This window comes from Typopeltis vanoorti, chromosome 7 (assembly GCF_054136105.1).
Source record: "Typopeltis vanoorti isolate ZY-2024b chromosome 7, IOZ_Tvanoo_1.0, whole genome shotgun sequence".
In the NCBI taxonomy this organism is placed as follows: domain Eukaryota; kingdom Metazoa; phylum Arthropoda; class Arachnida; order Uropygi; family Thelyphonidae; genus Typopeltis; species Typopeltis vanoorti.
In genome coordinates this window covers 52,320,050-52,336,334 of record NC_143555.1, presented here as the reverse complement: position 1 = coordinate 52,336,334, position 16,285 = coordinate 52,320,050, and the positions used below count along the sequence as shown (strand labels likewise).

General features: G+C 34.2%; 1 protein-coding gene across 3 annotated transcripts in view; it reads right to left on the bottom strand.

Moving 5' to 3' along the window:
• Positions 1 to 16,285, bottom strand: part of hgo (homogentisate 1,2-dioxygenase) — a 455,401-nt gene that overhangs the window by 256,812 nt on the left and 182,304 nt on the right. For all 3 annotated transcript variants that reach the window (XM_090395872.1, XM_090395871.1, XM_090395870.1), the window contains exon 7: positions 14,138 to 14,172. In XM_090395872.1, the coding sequence (XP_090251998.1) occupies positions 14,138 to 14,172 (35 nt within the window). The remainder of the gene's footprint in view (positions 1 to 14,137; positions 14,173 to 16,285) is intronic.

The window sequence follows — 16,285 nt, the reverse complement described above, 5'->3', positions numbered from 1 at the left end:
CATGCAGTTGAAAAACAGAAAATAAAAGTAAATGAGATTGTAATTGTAGTAGATACTAATGGCTTAACTAGCGATAACTTCAGTACGAGAGAGAACATGAAAGAGTTGTTGGAAGAAGCAAGAGTGAAGAGTGAGAAAGTGAAAATCATAAGCATATATCATAAGAAGGGCTGTGATGGCAAACAATTCAATGCTTAGACTTCGTAGTAGGAATGGATGTGAGTTTTTGAATGTGTGAAGCGAGTTTGAGGGAAGAGTGGATATGTATAAGAGGGATGGCCTATACTTGAATATGTTTGGTATCGGAGTCTAGAAAAAACTAATAACTGGTATGAGACCTGAAGAGAATGGGCATTATCAGGGAAATGATTATAAGTAGAGAACAATTTTGACTTTGTGTCCGTCCTGTTTGTACCCATCAAACGTGTGCAAAGATGTCTGTATACAAAAGGCACTAGAGAAGAACAGAGATGAACAAGTTGTCCAATTGTGGCATGCAGCTACAGATTATACAAAAGAACTTGCAGGTAACTTATTATATCTGTACACGAATGCTAGGAATATCAGAAACAAAGGGGTAGTGTTTGTTGCCTTGGTCAATATGTTGGAATCTCAGATTGTAGGCATTAGCAAGACCTTTTATCAGAATCAGACATACTAACATGTGTCGAGTGTAAAGGGTATAATATTTTTAGGAAAGATAAACAGGGTAGGAGAGGAGGCAGAAACTGCTAATGTTATCATATAACATGAATCAAGTTAGAGTTGAGACCTGTGATTGTAACAGTTTTTCAGTTATTATTAAAATACTCTGGATTCCTGCAAGCTGGCTTACTTCAGACAGATAGGTAGATCACAAACCAAGAATATAATTTCTTGGCATCTTTAATTTATAGTAAAATCAAGTGGAAAAATTTACAACTATCTCAAATCCAGAGTATTTTAATAATAAAGGATGACACCCTTTGACTATTTGTATATGAAAATATGACTCCTGCATTACTTCAACCTTGTATTGCCTTTGGGTTTGGTTCCTACTGATGAAACCTCAATAAAGGTTGAAACTGGTCTGGGTATTAACCCCTGCCGTAATGCATAGCATTATACATGTCCATAAGGATATGTGCTTTGCATTGTGGGATACTAAGGCAAGTGATTTGAGATCATTAGCTTGTATATACGAGTTCCCCAGTCCTGAAAATACTTCAGGCACAAACTTTGTTTTCTTACACTTGGATAAAGGATTAAAACAAGAATATAATTTCTTGCCATCTTTAATTTATAATATAACCAAGTGGAAAAACTTCCAAAAAGAAGTGGATCCTTGGATGAGTTGAATAAGTTCTTCATTTTTGCAGGAAGTTTAAAGGTGGTATTAATCTCCCTACTGGTGAGGTGGATGAAATTGTGAGACCAAATTGCACTTTTTATCCATGTTATTCAATGGGTTTACAGAATTGTATTCAGATTTAGCTGGACATCTATAGACGTCATGGCCGGTTATGGAGTTAACATCGTATTTCTGTAGTATTCTGTTTATTTTATCTGATATCCCTTTAATGTATGGAAATTAAAGGAAATGGTTTTATTGAGCTGTACCAAGACAATTTTTTCAACCAGCATGTGGCAGACAGGGCGACGCCGTGCGTTTGTGCCCCGCACAAGGGCGCTTAAAGATGAGGGGCACCATTTCACAATGGGAAATAATAAAAAAATATATATATAAATATTCTTTTTCTTGAATTATATCATACTATATAAATTACACAAATACAAATTATAGTTAATGCAATAAAAATGAAATTTAAAATCAGTCAAATAATTATGAATTCTTAATAATCTAACAATATTTTTAACTTAATACATCACCAGTTTTATTATAATTTATTTGAAGTGAAACGTTATCAATATTACCAGAGATTTTATTTCACAGAGTAAGCATCCACTCAGCAAAAATTGTATAAATATTTTCGATTTTTATTATATTTTTAGTGGAAATTAATTGTTTAAGACAGACCGTGAATTCATTCTTAAGGTGTGCTTTGCCCTTTGTGGATGTGTGATTGTGACTGAAACAGTGACATTGTTCTGCAAATTTGGAAGGTAAGAAACTATAACATAACATAAAATAAAAGTAATTTTTGTTTATATATATATATATATGTGTGTGTGTGTGTGTGTGTGTGTGTGTGTATAGGTAACCCTCGTATAACGCAGATGTTAGGTTCCACAAAAATGCCACGTTATATAAATCGCATTATGCGAGACTTAGATCACATAGAAAAAGTAGGGTTAGGTATCGAAATCGTTTTTTTTTTTTAAGATTATATAAACAATGACATATCCAACAAAATATATTTTTATTTAATTCAGGTAATTCATGTAAGTTAAGAAAACATATAAATTATGAAACATATACATAATATAAAATTATAAATTGTACACAAACATCATTGTACATAATATATAAATATTTTAAGCAAAATAAAATAAAGTGCATATTTTAATCATCATCACTGTCTTCAAAAATAACATTTCGTAGATGTTCTTTATTTACGAGTGTCCGGACGTCATCATCATGTGAAATCTCTTGGACATCACTTGTATAATTTTGCATACTTAAGCTGATTTAGTTATCAGAAGTCAGTAATAAGATCTTGCTTACCACTATGCTGCAATTTTCTTTATTAAGTTTAATATGGAGCTAAGCAAATATCCAACTGTCTGAATTTTATCCGGAGCATTCCATCGAGGCATCATCATCCGTAAAATGACTTCCTAACTTTCTTGCCAAGTCCAATCCTTCTGCTAATTTCTTTAAACTGAATTCTTTAACATTCATCATAATCAGAATCTTCGGCAGAACTTTCTCTGCCATTTGGTTTGACATCTTCGTCGAACCAAATGGCAGAGTTGTAGAGTTCCCTCCTCATTTAAATCTATTTCCCATCAATTAATTCACTATTGAAGAGATTGGAGTACTTATGAAGAAGTTCGCAAAGGTTGAGTCTCATGTGCTGATCGAAACCGAATGTATCTTCAGTCTTGCTCAATTGTTACATTGGAAGTTTACAGTGGGTGGGTTTATCCCTATTAACAAACGCATATATCGCAAAAGCACTTTAAGTGGCCATTACTATAAAAATATTTTTTTTACATAAAAAAAGCATTACGTATTGTATGTAACTCACCAAAAAAATAAAGTGCTCAGCTTGAGATTAACACATTTATGACTTTTAATGTGCTTTCCTGGCAGAAAACGAAGACAATTTTCAACAATAAACACTTTATATGTTAAACAATTGACGTACATGCGTGCTAAAGGGTATTTTCCCTAATATAAATTCACTACTTACAACTACATGCACGATACTGGCAGACGCAAATTTAAAGAAAATAAAATTTGATTTTTAAGTCGCACGTTGAAAAATATATGAAAAGATAAAGGGATATTTCAATTTGTAGAATTTGTTATATCGAAACCGCATTGTATAAGTACTACGTTATGCGAGGGTTACCTGCATATATATATATATGACAGAATGATCATTAACTCGGTTAACATACATAGTTTTATGAAGAACTGAATGACTATAACCGAGATTTAAGTAAAAAGGTTTTAATATAAAAACACTACTAGTTTCGGCTTGTAACAGCCTTCTTCAGGTGACATTATAAAAGAAAGAAAAAACACTAAACATTGACGGTTAAAAGGCTATGAACAACATAGACAGTCTCTATACATAATTAGCATGAAAATGTTGTAGTTGTATTTGAAGTTGTTCTTTCGTTTGTTGCATTGTTGGGAGAGTGCATGCTTGCAGCCTCACATGAACGCCAGTACATGATTACAGCTGAATGACTATCTGGGAGATTGTAGCTCAAGTTGTTATTTAGATGAACAGGATTGAAGATGATTTCTCCAGATTCCACGATTTTTCTCTCTAGTTCGTCACTGCCATGGAAGATGTTAGTAGATTTTTCCCAGCAGACTTTGTGACTTTGGTTTTCATCATTAGGATTAGCCGAGAAAAGGATATGACTTGATAATGCACTCGCTCGCTGTCTCTTGTAAGTAATGTCCCTCATGTGTTCTTCCATACGTAATTCAACAGATTTGTCTGTCTGCCCAAAATAAGGAATATCACAATCACACAATATTTTATACACACCAAGGTATTATAGTTGAGATGACAAGGTTTTGGGTGGCTAATTAAGAAACGGATCTTTGGAAGTGGAGTGAAAAAGGTTCTGATATTGTATTTTCTTAGAACTTTTGCTAATTTATGTGAAACAGTACTTATGTAAGGAATAGATATATTGCCTTTGAATCTATTTGTTTCTTCTGAGTGATGTCTAGGAGGATTAAGAAGGAATTTTTCAATGATTTTTTTGGAATATCCATTAACTTCGAAAGAAGTTTTCAGATGGTTTATTTCTGTAAGAAGTTCATTTGGGTCATCAAGAAGAGAACGGGCTCTATGTCCCAAGGTGGAAATTATTCCAAGCTTATGATGAGGGAAATGATGGGACTGACTGTGCAGATATCTGTTGGTATGTGTGGGCTTTCTATATATCGATATTTTGAGTTTACCAGAAGGGCGAGTCAATTTGAATTATTCATTTCAAGCTCGGCAGTAAACTTAATTTTTTCTTTCTTTTATAATGTCACCTGAAGAAGGCTGTTACGGGCCGAAACTAGTAGTGTTTTTATATTAAAACCTTTTTACTTAAATCTCAGTTCTAGTCATTCAATTCTTCATAAAACTATATATATATATTCTGTTGTATTTATATATTAACGAAACAAACATTTTTGAAAAATTTTATTATTAAAAATTCCTTATTAATGAATTTTAGTGATTACAATGTTCAACTATTGTTAAATAAAATTTATTTTTATGTATGCGCATAAACTGTTTTGTACTTTTAACAAAGTAAAATTTTTTGCAAAAATTTTTCATGGAAACTTATTTTATGGGGCACTGAAAAAGTTTTGCACAAGGGTGCCTCCTACCCATGGAGCGGTGACAGAAGGAACTCGAGGTCAAAGAGTGTTAGATTTGATTATAGTGTCAGACAGTGTTTCAGTTAAAGATGTAACCATTCTACCTCTGGTTCATGAAAGTGATCATGTAGTACTCACTTGGGAAGTTATTAAGTTTCTGAATGGGACATTCAGAAACGTGGTGCCATCTTGGTCCTGGTCTATGCAACATTGAGCTCACTGCTACCTCATCGCTGGATGAAGAAACTCAGGTGTATGAGGAGGAGTTATTAGATGTGTTGCACAAACTGAATAAGAATACAGCAATAGGGACTGATAGGATATCAGTATGAGTACTATAAGAGTGGTCAGCTGAACTGGCTATTCCTGTAAGCATGGTATATAATTTTAGCTGCGAGTGGAAAGAATGTATAGTAATATCTTATTGCACAAGGGTGGTGCAGAGACCGATGTATCCAACTATTAACCAATCAGTATCTCAGGAGTGGTGATGAAGATTTTGGAAAAGTTGGTTAGGGCTTGCATTTAGAAATGGGTTGACAGAGCATCTCTACTTTGCAATGAACAGCATGGGCTCACTAAGGGAAGGTCATGTTTTAGCAACTTGCTCAAATTCTATAATAATGTTACCATTGAGCTGGACAAGGGGAATGGATGCATCATGATACTTTTGGATTTTGCTAAGGCTTTTGACAGAATACAGCATGAAATACTATTGCATAAATTTGAGAATATGGGTTTTGATTATAAAATATTAATGTGAATAAGAGGATGGCTGACTGACATATCAAAATCATATGTCAGTCAGCCATCAAAAGATATCAAAAAAAGTGGTATATGGGGGATGTGAGTCTGCAAGATTTAAGGTAACAAGTGGTGTACTATGACAAGGATCAGTGCTTGGTCCACTGTTATTCAATCTACACATTAATGATATTGGGTATGATTTGACATGCGACAAAGAGCTACTTGCTGATGATGCAAAGATAGGTGGGATAATCAGGAATGCTGCTGTCATGCAGTACTTAGAGAATGATTTGAATAGGCTGGAATTGTGGGCATGGTAAAATGGATGTCAGTATGTCAGTAAATGTAAAATGTTAAATGCATTTTGGTGTAATTAGATATCCAGTTTCAGATTATAGTGGTGAGATTATGCTAGAAATAACTGATCAGGCTAGGGATCTTGAAGTCTTAGTAGATATGAAATTGAACTTCAGAAGCTATGTAGCAAAGCTTGCAAATACAACTTGAAAGATAATTGCAATGCTGAAATGAACTTTCTCATGTGAAGATGTCATTTTGACTCATTACAAGGCCTTGATAAGACCTCACTTCGACTATTGTATGCAGGTCTGGTCTCCTGGTTTCCATTGTGATTCTGATATAGTCAAGAGAGGGCAAAGGAGAGTGTTAAAAATGATATCAGGATTGTGGAATACTGATTATGAAGACAGATTGTAGACTGCAGACAACAGCAAACAGTGGAAAGAGGAGTAATATGATTTAGAATTATAAACTTCTGAAAAGGTCATACAGGATTTCAGTTGATGGAATTTTTTAATTTATGGAGGATGGAGAAAGGACAAGAGGACATTGTTGGAAGCTGAGAATGAATACCGCTAAGAAGGGGTGAGATCTAGATTGTTCTCTCATAGAGTGGTGCATGATTGAAATGGATTGTCATTGGATGTTGTGTGTGCAAGCAGTATGAATGAATTCAAGAACAAGTATAATAACTGGTTACATATAGTATGCGGTGTCTGTCAATGAGTCCTTGACTCCCTGGAAGTCTCTCTTAATAATAATAATGCTTTATATATATATATATATCAATGATACAGTTTGGGGTATGAGAGGAGATATTCATTGTTTGCTGATGATGCTAAATTAGGAAGAGCAATGTCAGAAAGTTCTGATGTCATGTTGTTGCAAGAGGATTCAACTAGGTTTTGACTTGAATTTTGCTAAATCTAGTCATGCACTTTGGCTAGAAAATATGGAATGAGGTTTGTCACATTGGAGGAACTTAGCTTTCACAGGTGGAGGAGGCAAGGGAATAAGGCACTGAAGTTTAGGAGATACATACTGTGAAAGTTTTAAACGTTACCCAGAAAATTGCTGCTGTAATGTGAAGAGCACTAACAAGCACGGATAAGGTGATAGTTGCATTGTATAATGCATACAATCGGGGGGGGGGGGCCTCATTTGGATTTCTGTGCACAGATCTGATTACCTGGCTATAATCATGATAAGGAAATATTGAAGAGAGAGAGTGAAGGCCAATAACTAAGGCTGTCCCAGGAATCCATAATGTCAAGTATGAGGATAAATTAAGGGAATGTGGTTTGCAGAGCTTGGTAGATACAAGGAGAGAAGTGATATGACAGATACATAAGCTGGTGAGCGAAGCCTATTAGATGGATACAGGAGAATTATTGCATAGATAATGGGTGATGGTAGAATAAGAGGTAATCCTGGAAAAGTACAAAGATCATATAAGTAAGGAAGCAAAAAGGAGATTTTTTGCATGGCAGGTGGTAAATGAGTGGGATGTGTTGCAGAGTGGATGGTAAGTACCCCAACACTAAATGCCTTCAAAGCAAGGCATGATAGTTATGTCTGCGAGTGTTTGACTCCTTCAATAAGTCTTCAGACTCCATGGAGACTTGGAAGTAATACTAATACTTATTTACTACTTCCTTTCACATCCTCTAGGGATGGGCTCTATGTCCTTGTTCCATTCCCTTCATTCTACCATACGAAAAATTTGGATTTGGATGGTATCAATATGGTAAATGCCTCTCACCAGACTGAATGCCTTAATTACATCATCCCCTCATCTTCTATTCACCAGACTTTGAAGATTGCATGCCCTTGGTCTATCAAAAGCAATGTTCTGCAGCCCCGATATCACTGTTGTTGAAGGAGGTCAAAACTGGTGGTTTCTTCTGTACGGTTAGTAGTTGAAGTATGGTGGGAAAGACCAAATCTTTCTTTTATTTTCTATTTTTATACCCCTTTTTTATTTATAAATCCAGAAGAAGCCACCAGTTTTTTTGGTGAACAAAACTAGGACTAAGTTTCAAATTAACAACTAATAAAAAATTCTTGTTAATGCTTAGTAAAACCCCTTCAAAAATGCATATCATATCATATTATTGAGTTTCTTATATTGCAATACAAAATAAAGCAATTTTGGTCCATGATTCCTATTCATGGAAAATTCTTATCATTTTTACAGTAATTAAATTCTTCAAAGCTAAACTGGTTTCATCTCAAACCTCACCTATGAAAGGTGAAGATCTTTGGTATGGCTGGGGGATTAAGCTAGGATGAGATAAGCTGATGAGAATACTAAGATGTGCTGAAAAATTCATGCCTGCATTAAGTACTGATAGCATCACAATGTACAATGAAAATCATACACTGCTAATCACTTGTTACTCTAGCAAACTTGGAGGGACTAAAGGAATAGTATGTTATAATTAAAAGATCAGTAATGAATTTCCTTCAGAACATTTGTGCTATGGGATCGAGATTGAAATGTTTTCAATAGTTTGGTACAGTAAGTTTCCTATATCAGCATTTACCATTGTGAATTTTGACTGCATTGATTTTCAGGCAATCCTAATAAAATTGAGCTGGAAAGAGTTTTATTACTATTATTATCTTATGACCCCGTGGAGTCACACTCATCTAGGAGGTCACTTTTGTCATACACACAACTCATCATACTGTGCCTTAAACACATTCAAATTCTCTGTACATGCATCACACTCTCAGGTAAGGCATTCCAGTCATTCACAACTCTCCATGCAAAAAACCTGCTTCTCACACCCTCCATATACAGCTTCCAGGTTCTTGTTCTCCCCCAATCTCCTGCCATTTTATGAAAAATGAAATGAACAAAAATATTTTCATTTTGTTCCTTTCATGAACAAATCCTTATCTGTTCAGTATCCAGGCAGAATACACAGGACACACTATGAGAAGGTGAGGACTGGATGTAGGGTCAAAAGCCCTTGTTGGTTGCATGCTGTATGCTGATTTTTTCTTATATCTAGCTTTGATCCATTTAACCATTAAAAATTAAAAAGTCACTGTTTGAATGACTCATCTTTAAACATTTTATACCCCTTTTTTATTTATAAATCCAGAAGAAGCCACCAGTTTTTTTGGGTGAACAAAACTAGGACTAAGTTTCAAATTAACAACTAATAAAAAATTCTTGTTAATGCTCAGTAAAACCCCTTCAAAAATGCATATCATATCATATTATTGAGTTTCTTATATTGCAATAAAAGAAGAGAAAACACAAATCTGGATTAGCCTATCATATGAGAAATAAAGGTCATCCTATGCTCTGAGGGAAAACAAATGCCATATGTGAAGGACCATAACTGCTTTGTCAGAAAATTCCAGGATGCTTCATAAATGCTATGCTCACCAACTCAATTCAATAAAAATCAAGGTGGTGCCATCTTACACCAAGTCTGGGCATTGTTCACCAAGAATCTCAAACACATAAACTTTGGATATGATGCACATTATGTTTTGAAATCTGATAATGCCAGCTAACTACACATTCCATCACACATTCACTGTTAAACCAGTTTTCAACTGCTGATTCCATTCCAGCTTTGATATAGTAAAGGTCTTTTGTGGTTTAACTGGTATCTAACAAAACATTCTTAAAGAAGTAAAGAAGTGTACAGAAAAAAAAAAAGGAGGGAGAGGGGTATATGAAACAGAGAAGCATAGAACTAATAAAGTTTTATCATAGAATTATGTGATCTTTATATCAGAACTCTCAAGAATTTAAACCCATACAAGATATTCATAATATGGAAATAAAATTTTTTCATTTTACTATTTTAATACTGAGATATAGTTCAGAATAAAAACAGAAATTCATTATCATAACTCTTATATATATGTAGTAACATATTAACATATTTAATCTTTAAATACCTGAGGCATGACTATAAACAATAAATTACACGATAACCACAGTAATTAACTTTAATGAAATATCTGTACTTTCATTTCATTAAAGTTATTTAATGTGTAATTTATCATTTATATTTACATATTATAATTCTTATACTATGCATGCTACTCACATATTTTAAAAATATATGTTTGACCATTTTCCATAAAGAGCCTCCACAGCTCTCAGTTGGTACAGACAAAGTCCTTTGGTTAGAGAGACCTGGGTGTGAATCCCACCTACGACGTAAAGAACTTATATCAGAGCTTTATAACTAAAGGTGAGTTGGCCAGTCTCATATGAATACAGCAAGGTTTTCCTCCCAAAATGCAATTTTTTAATCCTATACACATTTTCTGCTATGATGATAAAGTGCATGTATTCTTTTGGCCAGTTTGTCTGCTTTGTGGGATGAATTCGCAATTAGCTTTCTAAGAAGCGAAGTAATGTAGCTGAGAGAGGGCACTGAGCCTAACTCAAAAAAGAATTTGCTTTCTTATTATTATTAAGGCAACCATGAATTCAATGGCCTCATTGCAAGAGGTCTCACTCAATCAGAAAAATATCTGTCGCAGTCTACCTCTAACGTATTAATGGATGAATATTATTATTATTATTTGACACCTCCAGGGAGTCCAAAAACTCATTGAGGGAGGACACCTGCTCTACAGCTCTCTGTGTCCACCAACTGACAGCAACTACACCAACGCCATCTACCACTAACCACTACACCACCACCACTTCCACAGACAATCGCAAACATCCATGCCCACAGCAGGATTCGAACCCGCAGCCTTTTGGCTGGAGAGTGGATACTCTAACCACCCGGCCAACCAGGCTGGTATGAAAGGTGTGATATAGTGAATATGTCAGAAGGTGTTGTGAACATGAAAATGTTCAGAACACCTTCTGGCAGAGCATTTCATTAGCTCACCAATAAAGGATTAAACTAAATTTATTACACACTCTTATACATCTTCCGTAGATGGCCTCTCATTCTTCTCTCTCCTCTCTCTTTTTCTGCTATGAATAATCCATTCCATATTAATCTGCTTATAACTACCTCATCAATTTAACCTTTAACAGCTGGCATGCTAATTTAAATGATACTTTATTTAAAAAAAGTAACATGTGCATACAGAGAACTTTTTTGTTTTGTTTGGTATTGTTTATTATACATTCAAAGCATCTGCATACAATGAAAGCAGTTGGTAATATATATATACACACACACACACACATCAACTGTTATTAGCCATAACTGAAACTGTAATGAAATTTAACTGCTCTCTATTAATGATTACTCTCCATTGCAAAATACTTCAACCATCACTCTCAATTGTGAAACACTCAACATCACTTTCGGTCACAGAAATTATCTTCAATACTAAGCAATAATAAACCTCAAAATCATTATGTAGAATTTCAAATGGTTCCACTATAAATGTATGCGTAATGCTACCCACAAACAAGAAAAGTCAAGTTGTTTTTAGTTTTTGATTAGGTGGCTACACTGTAGTTTATACATGATATAACCCGAACTACATCTCAACAAACATATTCTGTATATATGTTTGTTGAGGCCTACCAACCACTTGAAAGAAAACAAAATTGCAGAAATATATGATTTTTTTACAAGTCATGTAAATATAGTATAATATAAGAGTATAATATAGTATAGTATAAGCTTGTAAGACTATATTCTAATATAGTCTTCAAAGCCATGAATTAGAAGCAAACTATTTGAGATCTACAATCATCTATGAATATATCTAGCTCTTAAATGCAAATTTCACTACTGATTTATTTATTATTTTATTATTATATTATTATTATTTTTATTACATGACACCTCCAAGGAGTCCAATGACTTATCGAGGGAGGGCACCTACTCTACAACTCTCCGTCTCCACTACTCAATCCATCAACTACAGCGAACCACATTATCTACAATGCCATCTACTGCCCAGCACAACCACTAGTATTTTCACAGACAGCCACAAATATCCATGCCCTGGCAGGATTCAAACCTGCATCCTTTGGAATGGAGAGCAGATATGTTAACTACTCAGCCATACATGACCACTCCAGAGAGAGAGAGTCTAAAGACTCATCGTGGGAGGGCACTACAACCTCACTGTCTTCCCTCAACACACACACACAACACTACTATAATCAACACACAATGCTGCCCACCACCACAAATAATATTTTTGTCTGTAAACATGTAAACTGATTTGCCTGTACAAGGGATGAAAAACCTGAGTTTCCAAAAGAAAAAAAAAGCTTTACTTCCTCCATATGAGATCAATTAATTCACCTTCAACTGAAAAAAAAAAGCCTATATATATATCAAGATTTCTCTCATAGCCTCACAACGAGAATCGAAATCAGGTCTTTCCGAATTGTTGGGCAATATGTCCCATTGGTCTTCCAATAGCACTATTTATCTACCTGACTTGCTATACAGCCATAAACAGCCTGCTCTGGATGTATTTTAACCAACTCCCATTTTCTGTGAATCTCCTTTACTCACAACTCATCATCCCATGGTAGTTTAATAAATCAACTATAGATCATTGGATAATCACCTGCTTTAGCTTCCCATATATCCCTTTTTAACCAAAACCTCCCCCTGCTTGACCATCTCCTTGGAGTTTCTCGATGACCCTTACTAGCTGGTGATAGTACTGCTACCTCATTCACAATTATATCCTCTACCCTAAAATCTCATGTTGCTTCCTCATATGCTTTAGAATTTCATTCTCCTTGCTTCTATAATTCAAGTCATTTATCCATAATTTAAATCTCTTGTTTGTAACATCTTTCCTTCTACTTCCCCAACTAATTTGTCTAAAAAGTTTCATACTTGTTGTTCTTCACATGTCCATATAGCAGTCTTGTTATAGGCATGGAAATGTAGAGCTTAACAGTCATAAGGATTAAATATTTCCTGTCTTTTATCTACACTATGAGTGGCATAAATTGTTTGTTATCATTGACAGTGGCCAATTGTTTGGAAAGACTTGTTTTTCAAAATCCATTTATAACATGAAAACCTTTATAAGGGCATTTCAGTTAAAAGTGAGTTAGCCAGTTGCAAAGGTGACAGAGTCTTCTCTTGAAAACTCTGATTTTTCATCTCTTAAATCAGAAAAACCAGCCTGAGAATACACACTTGGACAGACAAAGCCAACTATATAGATAAGATTAGAATTGCGAATTAGCTTTATATGATGCCAAGTTAATTAATGACAGGCAAAGTCACTGATCCAGCCGAACATGTTAAATAGAGAAAAACAAGAAAATGTTAATGTTATTAACAATTTTCCATTCTCTTTTCTCTCCACCTCCTTCCACAAGATTTTCTATTTCTCCATTTTTATTTTCATTTTTCATCTATATCTAGATCTCTCTCTCTCTCTCTCTCTATATATATATATATATGTATACACATATATATATATATATATATATATGTATACATATATATCATCTAAGCAAACAGATTTCATGTATGCCAGTAGTCCTTGGACAGAATAACTTAATCAATGCCACAAACTCATCAACATTATTCCTGCTAGACCTACATTAGCATGCAAACACAATTTATAGACTTTTAAGCAACCTTTATATAAGTACTTTCTTATGCTATCTCACCAGTCTGCAATATTGCCAACCTTCCTTTAGATTTATTTTTATTTTTTAGGAAATTAAATAATAATAATATATAGCAAGTGTTTGATGCCAAGATTGTAGGACTCTTTGAAAGACCAAGATGTAGTTGGATTGATGCATTAGATGCCTCTTAGAAGCACAAAATATAAGAGCTAACAATATTGGAGTCCTGGCATATATCAGATAGCCAGGACTGTTATCCAACATGAGGAATTTGATGATGATGATGGTAACACAAACTGAAACCAGAGAAACATTGCATGTGTGTGTGTATGTAAAAATACATTACATACATATGAAAATAATCAATTCTAGTTTTTAATTATCATTAAAACAGACATCTTCATATTTTGGCACACTCTCCCTCGATGAGTCTCCTGGAGGTGTCAAATAATAATAATAATAATAATAATAATAATTTTATGATTTTTTTTTTTTTTTTTTTGCAAATTTCTTACCAATGAGAAAATCTCCATCAGAATTGTAGAGACATCTAATTAAAAAAAAAAAGAATTAATTACTTTTATAGCATAGTTACTTTTTCAGAATTTAGCATTATAAGAACAATCTAAAAATTCACAATGAAAAATTTAAGATAAATTTCTGAACAGCAGAATATGTAGATGTAGGTAAATAAGCAGTGGCAAATGTAATGATTTGACTACTTTTTTTTTTTTTTTGCTTTTTTCACTGTTAATTATGTCTGACTGATGGTTTTAGGCATTGCTATTTATTATCTATTAATTAGCGATAGCATCAGTATTTTTCAAGATATGCTATTTCAGAAATTACAACAGATTTTTTTAAGTTTAACATGCACATAACAGTAGTGACACACACACACACACACACACACACACACACACACACACACACACACACACACACACACACACACACACACACCAACAACAAAGGGAGAATAATGGTAGAAAGAGAGAGAGAGAGAGAGAAATGCAGTATATAAGCAAGGCAATGCTTGAAACTAAAGAGACCAAAAGTTGGGAACTGGAGAGTTTCTGAATATGGGCATATTCAGAGTTTAAATTTATGGAAAGATCATATGTCATTAATTTATTAAATTCAAGAAAGATTTCAATGACAGCTTTAATACCTAAACATCTACAAGATATAAATCTCACCTATGAAACAGGCTCTCCTCTACTAGGTTGAAGAACTAATTAAAGAAGTCCTTGAAATAACTAGATTTCATTGTAAGGTTAGTAAAGCAAAACCAAAACTTCATCATCCCTCCACTCTTGAATATACCACAAGTAATTAATAATGTATTGTTTCTCCTAACATATTCTCAACTGCAAACAACAGAAGAAGAATATGATCAATTCCATGAAATGCAATGCATTCACTACTATGGAATATGTGAGGTTCCTATTATTTACAAAATCACATTCACTATAACATAAAATGACCTCACACCATAAAAAAACTCTGATCCCCCTCCTCCCAATTAAGGCTTTAGAGCACCATATTAATTTAGGGCATTGTTTCCCAAATTTTCAATACCCATGTACCACTTTTAAAATTTTAGTATCACCAGTGTATGCCTACCCTCTCTCTCTCTCTCTCTCTCAAGGAAAAACAATTTGGAAGAAGTCATATTTCATTCAAACACATTTATTTTTAACCTTTGCATTATAAATTATAAACATGTCAAGCATTTTTAACAATTAAATACATTTTTAGTTAATTGAATCTAGTATATATGCAGTAGAAAATAATTAAGAAATTTAATTTTTCAACAATGAAAGTATATTGTTGTTATTATTATTATTATCTAAGAACCCATAGAGGCACAGACTAATCTGCGAGGCCCCTTTTGTCATATACACAGGACCTTATAAGCATTCAAATTCTCTACAGACATCATGCTCTCAGGCAAAAAAATCTACTTCTCACTCCCTTGCTCACACCCTCCTTATACAGCTTCCAGCGAAAACATCCTGTTCTCCCCCAATCTCCCACCATTTTATGAAAAACCTCTTCAACATTGATCCTATAACAACCCTCTTACAAACTTGGATGTCTCCATCATATCACCCCCCTCTTCCTCCTATCCACTAGACTCCGTAAATTGCATCTTCTCAACCTCTCCTCATATTCAACATTCTAGATATCAGAAACCACCTTAGTCAATTGCTTCCATACCCTTTCCCACATCTTTTCATCCTTTTGTTGAAGTAACAAGAATCTTGTTACTTCTACATCAGTGTCCTCTGCAACATTGTCAGAATTCGCTGTGTTATCCTCACAATTTTGGAAATAAGTCCTCTAAATTTTAGATCCTTATCCACCATCACCCTAAAATCTCTTACTTCCTCCTCCAACAATATATCCCCTACAAGAGTAAATTCTACAATCCATCTATGTTTTCCAAATTTTAAAACCGTGCATTTGGCAATATTGAACTGGCATCCCCACTCTCATCCCATTCTCTTATCTTAAACCACAAAACATCTGCTTTATTCCTCACAGTTCGTCCCAACTTTCCATCATCTACAAACAATTGCATATCCCCATTGAAATCTTCCCCAATATCATTAACATGATTAAACAGCAATTGCCCTAAAACATACCCCTGAGGCACA